Genomic DNA, 15167 nt, shown 5'->3' with positions numbered 1-15167 from the left:
GTGCATGTCTGTAGTGGTCCAGTCCCTCAATTCCTTTCTTTCCTTTTGTAGTGACTGGGGGGAAAACCACCGCTGCCACCATGTAGTGATCTGGGGGGTGATCCCTGGAGCAACCAGCCCTGTGCGTGGCTCTTACTCCCAGGGTGTCCCCTTCACACTTTCCCTTCTAGGATCTCCTAGGTCTCCATTCCCACTCCCTACTGAGCTGAATGAGACCCCTTGAGACCCTGTATCTCGCTGCCACCACTCAGTGAATTATCCAAACAGACTACGTTTCCCTAAGCACACACTGAGACTTGCTAGGGATCTCTAGTTTCCTTTCCTTGCTAATTTAAGCAGTCAGCAACCGAGCTAAGGCACGTGTACAGGAGCAGAGAGAGACAGCAGATACTTTTAAAAGAAAGATGTTTATTTTTAAAGAAATAGAATAGGATAGGAGATATCACTCATGCAAAGCCTCCTTGCCTTGCAGGTGCAGAAAAGCATAGTTACACAGAGTTCATTTCAGGCAAGCTATTAGGTAAACATAACAAAACCTACATGCACTAGCTAACACATTTCCTAGCTATTCACACAGTGATGGGATTTGCAGTTCTTGCTGAGTTTCTGGATGCAGGGAGGGCTTCTTGCCAACTCCACCTGCATTCCTGAGCCTGTTCCTCACAGACTCACAGAGAACAAAGAAAACATCTGGTTTCCCCCAAGAGGAGGGAGAGAGAGACAAAGGACCGCATGGTCGCAAAGGGTTTTTAAAGGCTGCTCAAGGAATGTTCTTGAATCTCCCGGTCCTACTCTCTGATTGGTCAGTTAGACCTTACATCAGCTATGATGTCACAGCTCATTAGCATGTGATGTCAGCCCTCATTAGCATGTACCTCCCCCCAGATTAACCCTTTATGGTTCAGGAGAAGTCCTCAAGTGACTGGAGGACCCCAGTCATTACACCTTTCCTTCCGCTGCAGCTCAGAGGGAACTTGTTTCTTAAGACACTGAATTTGAGGAAACTTCCACTGGGTTACTTGTTTTTTCTTCAAACAACTACTCCAGTTTAATTTTCCTTGGCCTTTTGGGGTCTGTGACCCTGATTGGCAGCTTCAAAAAGTATGGGGAAATTAGCCAAACTGGCAGCAACTTCAGACAACCTTGATGAAAAGTATGCAGTCTGCTCTCACTTTTTTTGCTAACAGACCGGTAAAGCATCTATTCTTGTAGCCAAAATCTGATGCTGCTTGATAGAGTCTGTCAGCATTTTCTCAAGATCATTGATGTCCCTTGAACTTTAGTTTCCTTCAGAATTGAAACATAATTTAAGCCACCTCTTTGTGCCTGTTCTGGTTCCTGGTAGGTTTATGGATTTCTGTTTGCTTAAGAAGTCCAGACCTTCTGAAGATTCCAATCAGACTTTGAAGAAGCTGAAAAAAGAGGGAAGATAAAGATAGACAATGGGATATTTTTTTAGGTCCTAATTCAGTCAAATATAACTCCCAACAGGAAAATTCAGACTTCCTCTGAGTGCATAAAGATAATCAAATTGCCACATATCCTGTTCAGGTATCCAGTTCATTTCCATAAGCTGTCTGAACCATCATCCTGCCCATCCAGTTCCCAGTTGTACCTTAACCAGTACTGACAAGCTCCGCCGCATTGGTATTTCTGAACAGGTACAACAGAAATGGTACTGCTTTTGAATCCAAAGGGGTCCATTCAGCACTATTGATTACTGAAACTCATGCATCAGGGTTTATCTGGTACTTTTCCAGATTAAGTTCAGTGTGTAAGATTAAGAATGAAATCGTAAAATACTAATATTTTCTGGTTCAGCAGCCTTTACACCTTGTTAAAGATCTCTGTATCATCAAACATCAGTTGTCAACATCTCATAGATTACATTATTTTAACTGATTACCTTCAGCTTGTAAATTGCTTGCACTTCAGTTTTTTAGGTCTTGATCTTGTGAGTCTCATACTCGACACTGATTCTTCTATTTGTAGAATCTTAGTGACGCGTCAACACCATTCTCAGTCATCTTGTTCGTCTCAGTTGCTTGAAAAGCACTTGTCAGTATTAGGAGAACTTTATTGTCAGTATACTCCAGACAGTATATTACCATATTTATCATGACACATGACAAGCGAAGAGATCCTCTACATTTCTGTTATGTATAGATCCCCCTCAAAGTATTGGAACCATTGCTCTCCTCACTGATGGGCAAGAGAGCATTGTGAACCGCCATTATCCTTACAGGTATCATGAAACTCCTTGGGATCCTCCATATCATCGTTATCATGTCTTTTCCCACACTTTCCCTGATCAGAATGTTATTGGCAGCCTTCGGAATTGATTTCAAGATCTGGTTTCAGTGCCTATGCCACCAGTACTGTTGTCACCATAATGAACAATTCCTATGCAACAAGCAGATCGCAAATGAACACCCTCTCCCCAAAGACACACACACACTGAAGTCCTACAATTTGTGCGGCCCCCAATCACTGTGATATGGTATCAGAAATAACATTGAAGATAAGAAGATAAACCTGTACACCGCGTATATACAGTCGGCCCTTATACAGTCGGCCCTTCTTATACAGTGGTACCCCGGGATACGAATTACCCAGCTTACGAATTTTTCGGGATACGAAAAAATCCCATAGGGATTTATTGTTTCGGCTTACGAAGGTTTTTTCGGGTTACGAAAAAACCTCGGCGCTATTTTCCGCCACCGGAGGGCAGCAGAGAGCTATTTTTTCCATTAGCGCCTATGGCAATTCAGGTTACGAAGGTTTTTCGGGTTACGAAATTAGCCGCGGAACGAATTAATTTCGTAACCCGAGGGAGCACTGTATGCGAATTTGCCATCCACGGATGGCAAACCCGGAAGTTGTTCCCAATGGTGGCACACGTGCACGTGCACTGCCGTTGGGAACAAAAGTCCTTGGCCTCCCCTCCTCTCCTCCCTTTTCTCCTCCCTTCCCTCCCTGCCTCCCTCTCTTCTCTCCCTCTTACTTACCTTTTGGGTTGAGTGCCGGTGTTTGAGGCCTTAAAGGCCTCCAGCGCGCTGCTTGGTCTCCTCGCCGCCACCGTGGGAAAAGCTGGATGGTGGTGTCGGCAGCTGAGGCGAAGCCTTGGCCTCCCCGCTGCCGCTGTGGAAGGGACGGTGGTGCTGCTGGAGGTCTCTTGGCCCAAACAGCACCACCACCAGGCCTTTCCCGCGGCAGTGGCGAGGAGGCAGAGCCGCCATGCCAGAGGCCTTCAAGGCCTCAAGTGCCGACACCCGGCCTCCTCGATGCTTCGCTGCCGCAGAAGGGACGGATACCGGTGTTGGAGGCCAAGAGGCCCCCAGCCTTTCTGAGGCAGTGGCAGCGAGTATGGCAGGTGACGGTGCGGGAGACCTTCAAGTCCTCTTGCGCGTCGGCTCTTCCTCCTTGCTGCTGCCACTGCCGCCGGGCCTTTCCTGAAGGAGTGGTGAGGAGGCGCGGAGCGCAGCAGTGCCAGAAGCCTTCAAGGCCTCCCGCACCATCACCCGGCGTCCTCACCACCGCAGAAGGGCCGGGTGCCTAGCACAGGAGGCCTTGAAGGCCTATGGCATGGCAGCTCTGCCTCCTTGCCGCCGCCGTGGGAAAGGCCCAGTGGCAGTGCTGTTTTGGGGGCCAAGAGGCCTCCAGCACCACCATCGAGCCCTCCCACGGCGGCGGCGAGGAGGCCACGGCTTGGCCTCGGCCACCTGGTTTTTCCCACAGCGGCAGAGGGACCCAAAGGTAAGTAAGAGGGAGGGACGCAAGGGAGGCCAGGGACTTTTGTCCCCAATGGTGGCGCGCTTTGTCCCACTGGGGACAAATGGGACTTGAGCATTCACAGATTTTGGTATATGTGGGGGGTTCTGGAACCGATCTCGTGCATACACCAAGGCAGAGCAACAGATCAATACTGCTTGACATGCAGCAGACTATACTGCTGAGGCTATAGTGGAAATCATTGCTCTGACTCAAAATGCCTGGTTAAGACTCACAGGCCTTATGCAGGACACTCAGGCGGGTTACAAACCGCCAGAAAGTACGCGCAGAGCGCGTACTAGGGTTAGGAAGGGGCAGTGCTTCCCCACCCCCTAACCCTAGTACGTGCAGAGCGCGCACAAAATGGCAGCGGCCGTTCCACACAGCCGCCGCCATTTTGACGTCTTGGATGCATAGCGTCCAGACGTGTTGTGGCGGAAGTGATGCCACGAAAGCGCGCCTTGCGCTTTGCGGCACCACTTCCGGGTCCCAGGAAGGAGCGCGATTTCTGCGCTCCTTCCTCGGAGCGTCTGGGAGCCCCGCGGGGTGGCAGCTGCGGCTCCCGGACGCTGCAAGCGGCGGCGGCGGGAGACCACTGCAACCCGGCGGTTTGTAACCCACCTCAGTCTGTTACAGAAGACCTTTCTCTTAACATTACAGCTAAGAAGTATGGTATTCAGACATAATCACCTCTGCAATAGTACTCCTAGGGGCTCAATAGTAGTCCTAGGGGCTGTGCAGGCCGTCCCTAAGGGGCAGCCTGCAGATGCCTCCATTTTTGCCAGATTGGGGCCGCGGCAACTAAATGCCACAGCCCTGATCTGGCCTTTCCAAGATGCAAAAAGGAGCCGCAAAAAGTGCCTCCTTTTTGCGCCCTGGAAAGGGTGCAATAGATGTGGCGGCATGGCTTTACGGCATTTCTTTGGCGCTTTGTCATGGGAGAGCTGTGATGTTGCACACTGTGTGAAGTGGCATCACATTGTCCTGGGGCGGAGCCAAGGCATGCACCCTATAGATACTACACCCTGACTCTGCCCCCAACCCGGCCTTTAAGGCCGGTGTGTACAGGAGGAGAATTTTCTTCATTGAGGCAATCAAGTAATCCTCTCTGGCATCATCCTGGCAAAGCTCACAAACTGAAGCAGGGTCCCAAATTTGGAAGCTCCTTTTTGTCACTATTTGGCTCTCACCACCATGTGCTCTAACTCCTCGCTCCAGGCAGGCAGGCAGGTAGGCAGTCTGTCCCAAAATAATGCTTCTCATAACCACAGAAGCAACACCCTGCATGCAAGCCTCATGAGAATTTCCAAACCACCGCTGCTAGCGAGAGAAATGGCTTAGAGAGTGAGCTCGTGTGGGGAGGTGAAGAGTGGGAAATGACATCACCACACAAGTGATCTGCAGGACTGTGCAGTGATTTTAAGGGACCCCGAAAGGCTGTTTCATATAACTCTTACCCTCATCATGGACATTAAGGCCAATGGTTCCCCTTGTCTTTTTTGTGCACTAATACTTTGACTGGAGGCCCCTTGCCACCCCTTTTACCTCTCACTGCCACCCCTGCTGTCCCCCTTTCCCCTCAACACCCCCTTGGATTTCCACACACACCCCTTGCGGGGCATATCAGCCACTTTGGGAATCACTGCTCAAAATAGTAGGAGAAGTAATTTTTGAAACAATGTTCATAGAAATGCTGATGTAAAGCAAATGTCTATAAATGTGCTCTGAAGTTGATGCTAAACTGAGGAGTTTCTCTTGCTGTACAGGAAAACACAATTAAAGCACTCTTGACAAATGGCTATCCAGTCTCTGTTTAAAAAACCTTCAAAGGAAACCCAACCACACTCCTAGGCAGCATATTGACTGTTGAATAGCTCTTACTGTTAGAAAGCTCTTTTAATGTTTAAGTAAAATCTTCCCCCCCCCCCCCCTGTACTTTGAATCCATTGTCCTGTGTCCTAGTCTTTGGGGTAGCAGGAAAGAAAGCTTGCTCCTTCTTCGATATAACATTCATTCAACTATTTAAACATAACTATCATGTCACCTCTTAACTTTATCTTCCCCAGGCTAAACATACCGAACTCCCTAAGCCGTTCTTCATAGGGCATGGTTTTCAGGCCTTTCACCATTTTAGTCATCCTCCTCTGGATAAGCTCCAGCTTGTCAATATCCCTCTTGTATTGTGGTACCCAGAACTGTATTCATAGTGTAAACTGTGTCTTGCAGGGTGACTGTTCAGTGAAGGCTGTTGAAGCTGAATATAATCCATAACATTTCAAACTGGAAAAAAGTAGACTGCATTTTTCAAATCTTAACTTGCCTATCCCACACTTTCCACCTGTCGATGATTATTATTATTATTATTATTATTATTATTATTATTATTATTATTAACCTTTATTTATGAAGCGCTGTAAATTTATGACATCATAAAACAACCAGTGCTTTTTTCAGAGCATAGTTGATTGTGATGATATTCCCCGCTCTTTGAGTCATGCAAGAAACTGCACTATTTTAAAAAATAAAATATTTTAAGCTCCCTTACAAGCTTGTTGCCCTGACAGGACAACCAACAGGATGATAAAACATGAAAATAAAATTATAATCAGAAACAGAACTGAATAAAAAAGCAGCACCAGTAGGCAGAAGCTAAAGATTTTTTCAAGAACTAAATGCAGATCAGAATAAAGGTGCCCTTGGATATATTTGAAAGCCAGCAGTGATGAGGCCATGCATACTTTCCTAGGGAGGGAGTCCTGGGGATTGGATCCTCTGATGAAAACGTCGTAATGGTAGTCTTAATAGTTTTTACTAACGGACTGGAAAGTGGAGCCCTTTAATGCATGGGCAGACATATATTGATGTAAGGAATTCTTCATTTAATAGGATCCAAAACCAAATGGGGATTTAAAGGTCAAAATTGGCATCTTAAATTGAAAAAGCCAATGTAACAGATTAGGAATAAATATGAAATAATCTGAATATCTAGTTCTCACAGATGTTCTAGTTATCATATTCTTGTGCCAGTCACAGTCTGTAAACTATTTTCAAGAGCACTCAGCTTAGAGTCATGCAACTAATTGGCTGAAAGTCATTTGACTTGAAACCTAACTGTTCCTTTACTCAGGGAATCAAAAACAAGTTGAATAAGTTATCAAGAGAACCTTTAATAACTTTTCTCAGAAAGAATGCTAGGAGCACAACATGGACAATAAACACGGAAGAAGAAATTTAATGGTAAAAGGAGCTCACTTACCATGTAATTCTTAGACATCAAATTTCATTGTATTCAGTGCAACTTCCTCTCTAGAAAGCTAACTGTTTACCAGGTAAAAATTTCAGTAAGTTAAAGGAACACACACCTGATTTGTGATTGACTTTGTTTTTATGCAATTCTGTGAGTGGCCTTTTAAAAAAAATAGTGTTGTTCACCTATCAAATGTCTGTTTTTCCAGTTCCTCTTGCTAACTTCTGTATTGTCATCTCACAATCATCTAATGTTTCTTTTGTGCTTTCCCTTCTTTGTGTGTCTTTTCTGGCTCTCTTGGATTCTTTTGCACTTGTGGTTTTATTCACAATGCCTCTTCCCAAAAAGACATACCTCGCATAGACTATCTCCATGCCAGGTGTATGTCCCTGCACCCCAACCTGTAGGTGCGTTTGTATGGGACTTTTTAGGAAAGTGAGTTTCTTATAAAGTAATATTTCTTGCTGCTGGAATGCTGCTTTCTCCTAACTGGCTGCAACTTTTCCTAGGATTTGCTTTAATGAACAGTTTGTGTCTGTGCATGCACTCATTAATTGCATTTCAACAATGCAATATAATCCTCGTGTACTGCTATGAACCTTAGATCTGCTTGTGTCAGAAGGTCAGCATTTCAAAATAATTTGCATTTTTAACAATCCTATCTCCTTTTCCATATTTATATTTCTGTGAGTTTCCCTGGTAGAACACCAGCATATTCTGATGCTTATTCAGCTGTTCATTTGTATTCCAATAATAAATAAAGCATGTTGATTTTTTTAATGGATTTATGATAATTTAGCAACAGAATAATGTAAGTAATATTCTTCAATTACTGTAGTACAAAAGTGCCATTGCCACTCTGCACCAAAAAGATACTCTTAAAATTTGATGGGTCTTCTTCAGTGGCATACAGATTAAAACTGATTAGAAGAGGTGATTGATAGAACCTTGGTGGGCATGAAGAAGTGGAATTTATAGAATACACATATACACACAAAGGGGTGCTGAAAAGTTCTCAGACCAGACCAATTCCTAAAATCTGAACATTATTTGTCACTGTAGTTTGAGAGTGTTCTTTCAAATTATAAACTGCCAATTTGCAGGATTGTAGCTCTGATTTATGAATTTTTTTCAGATCATTGATGTAATCATGTCAATGAAAAGTGTGGAATTTTCAAGTTCAACTTGAAAAATTTCAAGTTCATGAAGTTCCTGCTCATGTGGAATTAAAATCCAAAGGAAATTCATGAGTGTGTGGTACAGACACTGAGTGACAAGTGCCCATCATACTCAACTTTGAGGAAGTGATATGCCAATTTTCAGTATGGAGATTTTGAGACCGAAGATGCAAAAAGGTTTGGAAAGGCTAACAACAGAATCAACTCCTGAAATAGTTGAGCATGTCATGACCTGATTTGGTTGATTGGCAAATCTCAGCTAAAACAATTGCTGAGATACTAGAGATATCTCAAGAATGCAGTGGGTGTATAATTCACGAGCATTTGGCTGTGCAGAAGCTATCAGCAAAGTGAGTGCTGAAATGTTTCAGTGCTAACCAGAAACGAAATTGAGTGAATCCCTCCAAGTTGATTTTGCAACATTTTGTGCAATCGAGTGATAATTTTTTGGAATGACTTATTACTGTTGATGAAACATGGTTGCATCACTATAATCCGGTGACCAAACAACAGTCCTTGCAGTGATGACACTCAGGTGTCTCCATGGCCAAAGAAATTCAGACTCAAAGATCAGCTGGAAAGGTGATGGCCACAATTTATTTGGATTAGGAAGCTATTTTGATGGGAAAACAGCAAGGGAAGCTGTGAAAAGGCATTCCTTTTTTGCAGGACAATACACCTATCCACAGGGCTGGCAAGACTGAAGTTTTGAAGAATTTGAGGTTTAAGGGCATAGACCATCCGCTCTATTCCCTCCAAATATTTCTTATTTCCAAACTTTAAAAAGAGTTTGAAATGAAGGATTTTTTAAATAATTAATAATAATAATTTGTTTTATTTATATACCGCTATTCCAAAGATCATAGTGGTGAACAGCAAGTAAGCTAATTTGCCCCCCAACAGTCTGGGTACTCATTTTAGCGACCTCGGAAGGATGCAAGCCTGAGTCAAGCTTGGGCCCTTTTGCTGGTCTTGAACTCGCAACCTTGTGGTTTTGAGTGAATGGCTGCAGTACAGGCATTTAACCACTGCGCCACCAGGGCTCCTAATTATTTTCATTTATCCAGAGGTGATAGCAGCAGCAGAGCAGTACAGTTGACCCTCTGACTTCACGGGGGATCTGTTCCAGACCCCCCCCCCAATGGAGACTCGCCCCCATGGTTGCGCAGGGGCGCACACTACGGAGGGGCACCCCATTGAGGATAATGGAAGTTGCCCCTCCACGAGTAATCAAGAATGCGGATCACGAGTCCGCGAGAAAGGAGGGGAGATTGTATTTCAGTTACCAAACATAACAAAAAAAAATTCTGAAAGTGTTAAAAAGAAACATGAGAAATTTTGTGTCAAGTGCATTGAGCTTTGAAGTGGATATGTCGAATAGCATGTAAGTTTCATGGCCCTAGATTATTCCTTTCTTGGTTGGGCTAGGAACCTTTCAGTACCCCAAGGGTGTGTGTGTGTATAATTTCAAATATGCAAAGTCCGTAAATACTGATTCCTTTGGCCTCAAATAAAAATGATTTTTTTAAACCAAACATGGTAACCTGTGTGTTTTACCACACTATTGATACAGTATACAGTTTAATATTGTTTCTTGAAGTATAAAGTTAATAGAATACTGTCGCTGGAGAGTTGAAAAAAATATCAAGAAAAGTTTGTGCTTAGCTATGTATTAGTTATATTGTTGGGCATAACTACAGTTGACCCTTGGTATCTTGCCATCAGCTGATTCAAGCATCACTGGACAGTAAGCTCACGTTGTCCCCAATGGCAGCGCATGCACACGGCCATGCCACCATTAGAGACAGCCCCCATTATCGTGTGGCAACATGTGCATGCAGCCGCACCGCTGTTAAGTTCCATTGTTACCAATGGTGGCGGTGCCATGTGCACACACTGCCATTGGGGACAACGGAACTTGAGCATTCACAGATTTTGGTGGGGCAGAATGGATCCCTCATGGATGCCAAGGGCAGACTGTATTTTAGTTCAGGCCAAGTAAAGGCAAAATGCAACACTAGGACAACTGATAAAGAATTTAAATGTGCTGGCCTGAGCATATCCACCTGTTTGAACATTACTATATTGTTCCATGTTGAAATAGTAAGATGACCTGAAATTTTTGAATTTAATTCTAACATTATCTAGAAATACATTGATATTCCCACTGTGCAATGTTCACTCCAGTGGTAAAATATCGTTGTCAAAGATGTGGGCTTTTTGAGGTTCAGAAGAGGATATATTCCTGGATGTTGTAAGGAATAAACATAGCATGTGTGCTTCAAGAGGAATGCTGTTTGCAATAATATCTGCATTATTTTGTAACACAAGAGATCTCATTCTAACTACTGCTTGCTTAGACCTCTGTTGTTTGTAAAAGTAGCATATTAATTTCTATGTAAGTCAATTTCATTGAAATAGGCTTTAAAGGGGAAGTTGTACATTTTAAATACTATTGCAGAATGCCTCCATAATAGTTCTGCTGTTCTATGCATGTTATAAAAGCATGATGTGACCAGCAGAATTTGAACTAATTATTATTGAACTGACATCAATAAAATAGTATTTTAGAATTAAAATAGTGTTCTTCGTGGTCTTAGTAAATCACACGAATGGGCTTTTCTGGACTCCACAGCACATCTTCAGAACCTTTTAGAGCAATTATATAAATGTTTGCGGTAGCCCTGCCCACTGTAATATAGAGACAAGGCTAACAGCTTTACTGTTTGAGCAAAGTCTATCAGAGGCTTCTCAGGGAAGCAGTCTAGTCTGATGGATCATTGGCTTCTTGTTCCTCTTCAGTGCCGATCCCATGGACTCGTTTGACTGATTGATCCTACACTGCCTAAGAAGCATTGGGTAGAAACCAGGCTGGCATCAGCAGTGGCCATAGACCATTCTGACACTCCTGCTGCTGGAGGAGACATATTAAGGGTCCATAATCGGTACCATCTCTTCATTCCATTACTGAGGAATCAGATGAAGTGGGTCCATCCATACCAAGGGCCAGTCATTGGTATCATCTCTTCTCTCCGTACTGACAACACAGAGGATGTGGTTGCTCCCCCCCCCAAAAAAAAAAATACCAAGGGCTGGTACTATCTCCTCATTAGTAGCATCTTCTTACTCCATATGAAGGAAACAGAAGAGGTTGGTCCCTCTAGAGTCTACACCAAGGCCAGATCATTGGTACTATCTTCTCACTTCATACAGAAGAAGTGTAACAGGTTGGCCACTCCATACTGAGGGCTGATCATTCAATACCTTTATTCCTCTCCATACAGAGGAACCAGAGAAGGTGATTGGTCCCTCCATACCATTGACATATTTTGATATCATCCTCACATGCCATATAGAGGAGATGCAATCAGATTGGTCTCTCTGTCCTGAGAACTGATGATAGATACCATTCTTTCTGTCCATACAGAGGAAACAGAGGAAGTGATTTGTCTCTCCGTGCTGAAGGCCTGCGATTAGTATCATCGTCCCACTCCATACAGAGGAGATGCAACAGGTTGCACTCTCCATACCAAGGTTCAGTCATTCAGTACTTACTTTCTCTCAATACAGAGGAAACAAAGATTTGTCCTCTGTGCCACGGGCAGTCATTAGTACTATTGTCTCTCTATAAGGAGGAAGCACAACAGATCGGTACCTCCATACCAAGGGCCAATCATAAGTACCATCTTCACTCTGTGCAGAGGAAACAGAAAAAGATTTCAGCCCCTCCATACCAAGAATTGATCATAGATGACATTTCTCACCTTATACAGTCCTTCCATAGGGAACACTGATAATTGCTACCATCTTCTTGCTCCATACAGAGGAAATTCAATAGGTCTGCCTCTCCAAACTAAAGGCCTATTGTCAGCACAATCTTTTCACTCCATATGGGGACACAGACGAAGACAAACATAGCAGTTCAGTCCTTGTGAACTGAATGTTTATCATAGGTACCATATTACAATGCCTTCCATAAGAATCAGGCCAAGATGTTGATCCTTCTGTGCCTAGGTATCATAGTCTTCAGGGTTTTCTACTCAATATGGAAAATATACAATTGAGAAGTCAATCCTTGATACTGAGGGCCTGGTGTTAGTACCTGTTTCTAGTTCCATACTGACCATGTTTTGATGCATGGATAATTTTCAATGGAGAAATACAGGAGCCTTCTAAGTTGTTTCACTTATCTGTGTCATTATTTCAGGGCTGTAGCTGTGCTTCTGCTGATCGCCACTCTGCTCCCTGATATTAGTCTGTTCACCTTCTACTTCAGACTATGAGCTCTGCTGTTCCATTGAACTCTATTCAGGTATTCTACTATAACTGCCTGGAGGTTTGTAGTGTGCTAGCTTTCAGAGTTACAGTGCACCCTTGCTTTATGCAGGTGATCTGTTCTGGACTCCCCCGGATAAAACAAATTCCATGCATGCTTGAGCCCCATTTAAATGAATGGGGCTGGTGTACGCGGCAGTGCGTGTGCATCATGGGCACGCGCCCCATTACTCCCTATGGTGCGCACCGCCCCTTCCTCCCCACGTGACTTTCAGCGTATGTTGAAAGCCGCATAAAGCACATTCACGTATGACACGGGCACACTGTATTTCCTCCTTCACTCACCTGTGAAATAGGGATAGCCTGTGTCTATACAGCATCTGTATAAGTGGATTGTAGCAACTGTCCATGTAGCATACAAGTTAGTAGATGAGCCACCTTCTGCCCAGTGATAAGTCTTTCAGCTAGACTAGAGTGATTGCAGCCTCAGTTACATTCCTGAGTGTGGTTCCTCTCTACGATATCTGCACATCAGCCACATGGTCCTGACTGCTCATTTTCATACTTCACTATCCACTGGACTCAAGGTCACAGATGGAGGTTGCAGGCAGGAGGGCTGTGCTTTGCTTTTCTGCTGTGTGGAATTGCATTCCCTCCTGTGGTCAGTAGCTTACTAGTCTTCCATTTGTGTGATTTTCAGAGCCTATGAAGAAGGAGGACACGTTGCTTATCTGTAACTGTAATTCTTTGAGTGGAAATCTGTAAATACACACAGCCCTGCCCATCCCCTCCTCATCATGTTTTGCTTCTCTTTAGATCCTGGGTTTCTGCTTTGGTATCCATGGAAGTGAGGGCTTAGGCAGGAACGTTTATTAGGTAGTAGGTTGCTCAGAGAGTGGACAGGGCTACAGCTAAAGTGTTTATATAATAGCTCTAGAAGGTTCCAAAGGTGCACTGTGTGGGCACAGAATAACATCTGTGAAATCACACAGATGACCACTCAGGTAAGCAACCTGTCCTTTTGTCCTCTTAAATCTCTGACATGTAAATCTCTGGAAACTCTTCCTCCCCCAAACAAATTTTCCATTTGTTTGTTTGTTTGTTTGTTTTCCTCCTCAACCTTCACATCTTTGCTTCCTAGTTTTCTTTGGCAGACAAAGAGGATATTCCTGCTGCCATACAACAGGGAAGTGCCTTTTGTCCATCTGTGTAACTTGCTTTATATTCATTTCTTCATCTGTATTTTCTTCTGCCTATAATTTGATTTCATAGTAATTTTATACTGATGCCACACCCAAATCAGCTGTAAGATCATGATGGCTTATGTAGAAAGTGTTACTTTAAATTCTGTTTGCTTTCACACTTCAAATGTATCTGAAAATGACAAGTTCTGGTTGATTCTAAACATTCACAAAATGAATACTGATTTTAGCTGAGTTTCACAATAGGATTACTATTAATTTGTTTGTGATATCGGATCCACCATCTTTCAAACAGTCTACAGTTTTCAGAAACAGATATTGGTTTGAGTAATCTAATTAAATGGTTTTGAAATGAGATATAATTTTAGAAAATTAGAGTACAACAGTCTTAATGTAAGGTATACCCACATTTACTTTTTATTTTTATTATTTAACATCTTCAGATAGGCTTAAGGTGATAAGCAAGTATATGCCATAAGAAGCTCTTCAGTAATACTGGTTAAGAGAAAAAATCACTAACATGTTTCAGTACAAATATTTGCTCGTAATTAATTAATGACTGTTCTTTTAAAGAATTTCTGAAGAGTGCTAGTCATGTTCATTTCTTGCAGTACAAAGAAGAAACACTTGTGGCACCTTAAACACTAACAAGTTTACCTTGGCATAACTCCAGTCTACATCATCAAATGCAACTCTTTGCCAAATAAAACATCTTAGCCTTTAAGGTTCCATAAGATTCTTAGTTGTGTTTTCTCTTTTTAAGTGAAGCATGTTTAAAATAGAGCCAGTTCATGTGATGCTTGAACTCTCTGAACATATAAATGTCACTGAGTTATTTATTTCCAGCAAGCAGTGTAGTAATGAAGAGTATTAATTGAACAGGAAGAACAGAAATTTGTCAGAATTATGACAGTGACCTTATTTAAAAATCATGGCTTGGTTTTTCCACTTGCTAAAAATAAAAAAAGAGCATGATAACATGAATTGGTACCATCTGCTTAAAACGTGTTCCTCTTGATCTCATATTTATCAGTGAAATTGACCATGGATGTTTTCAATAACAAGGCATTAGAATGAATATTAAAAAGGCAATAATGAACTCATGAAGCCCATGGCTTTGCAGCAATCTCCCAACAATAGCCTTTAGCACACCTACTGCTCCATAATGGTGGAGATAACTGTCTAGAAGAAACATGTTTGTTATTGCTTTTTGGATTGCATCTTCTGTTATACAGCTTAATTATAGGTGCCTTAAGGACATCAATCTAGTGAACCCTCATTTTCATAAACATGAAGAGTTCACTCAACACTTCTAGATGTTCTTAAAGCTTTATGAGCAACATAAGGCTTGCAATATATTCACTTCATTTTAACCTTTTTGTTAAGGTACATTGTTCATATGGGGAATTTTGAACAATGTTGTCAAGAATTCCCTGAACTGATACCTCATTAACTTTTGTGTTATATAAAATACTTCTTCAAACAATAGGTAGT

General features: G+C 42.8%; 1 protein-coding gene across 1 annotated transcript in view; it reads left to right on the top strand.

Annotated features, from left to right (window-relative positions):
* Nucleotides 1–13130, top strand: part of ERC1 (ELKS/RAB6-interacting/CAST family member 1) — a 102286-nt gene extending 89156 nt beyond the window's left edge. The window contains exon 12 of the mRNA XM_042467867.1: nt 10999–13130. Within this exon, the coding sequence (XP_042323801.1) occupies nt 10999–11026 (28 nt within the window). The 3' untranslated portion in view covers nt 11027–13130. The remainder of the gene's footprint in view (nt 1–10998) is intronic.
* Nucleotides 13131–15167: the final 2037 nt, after the last annotated feature.

Source organism: Sceloporus undulatus, chromosome 5, assembly GCF_019175285.1.
Source record: "Sceloporus undulatus isolate JIND9_A2432 ecotype Alabama chromosome 5, SceUnd_v1.1, whole genome shotgun sequence".
NCBI lineage: Eukaryota > Metazoa > Chordata > Lepidosauria > Squamata > Phrynosomatidae > Sceloporus > Sceloporus undulatus.
This window is presented reverse-complemented; position numbering and strand designations above follow the sequence as displayed.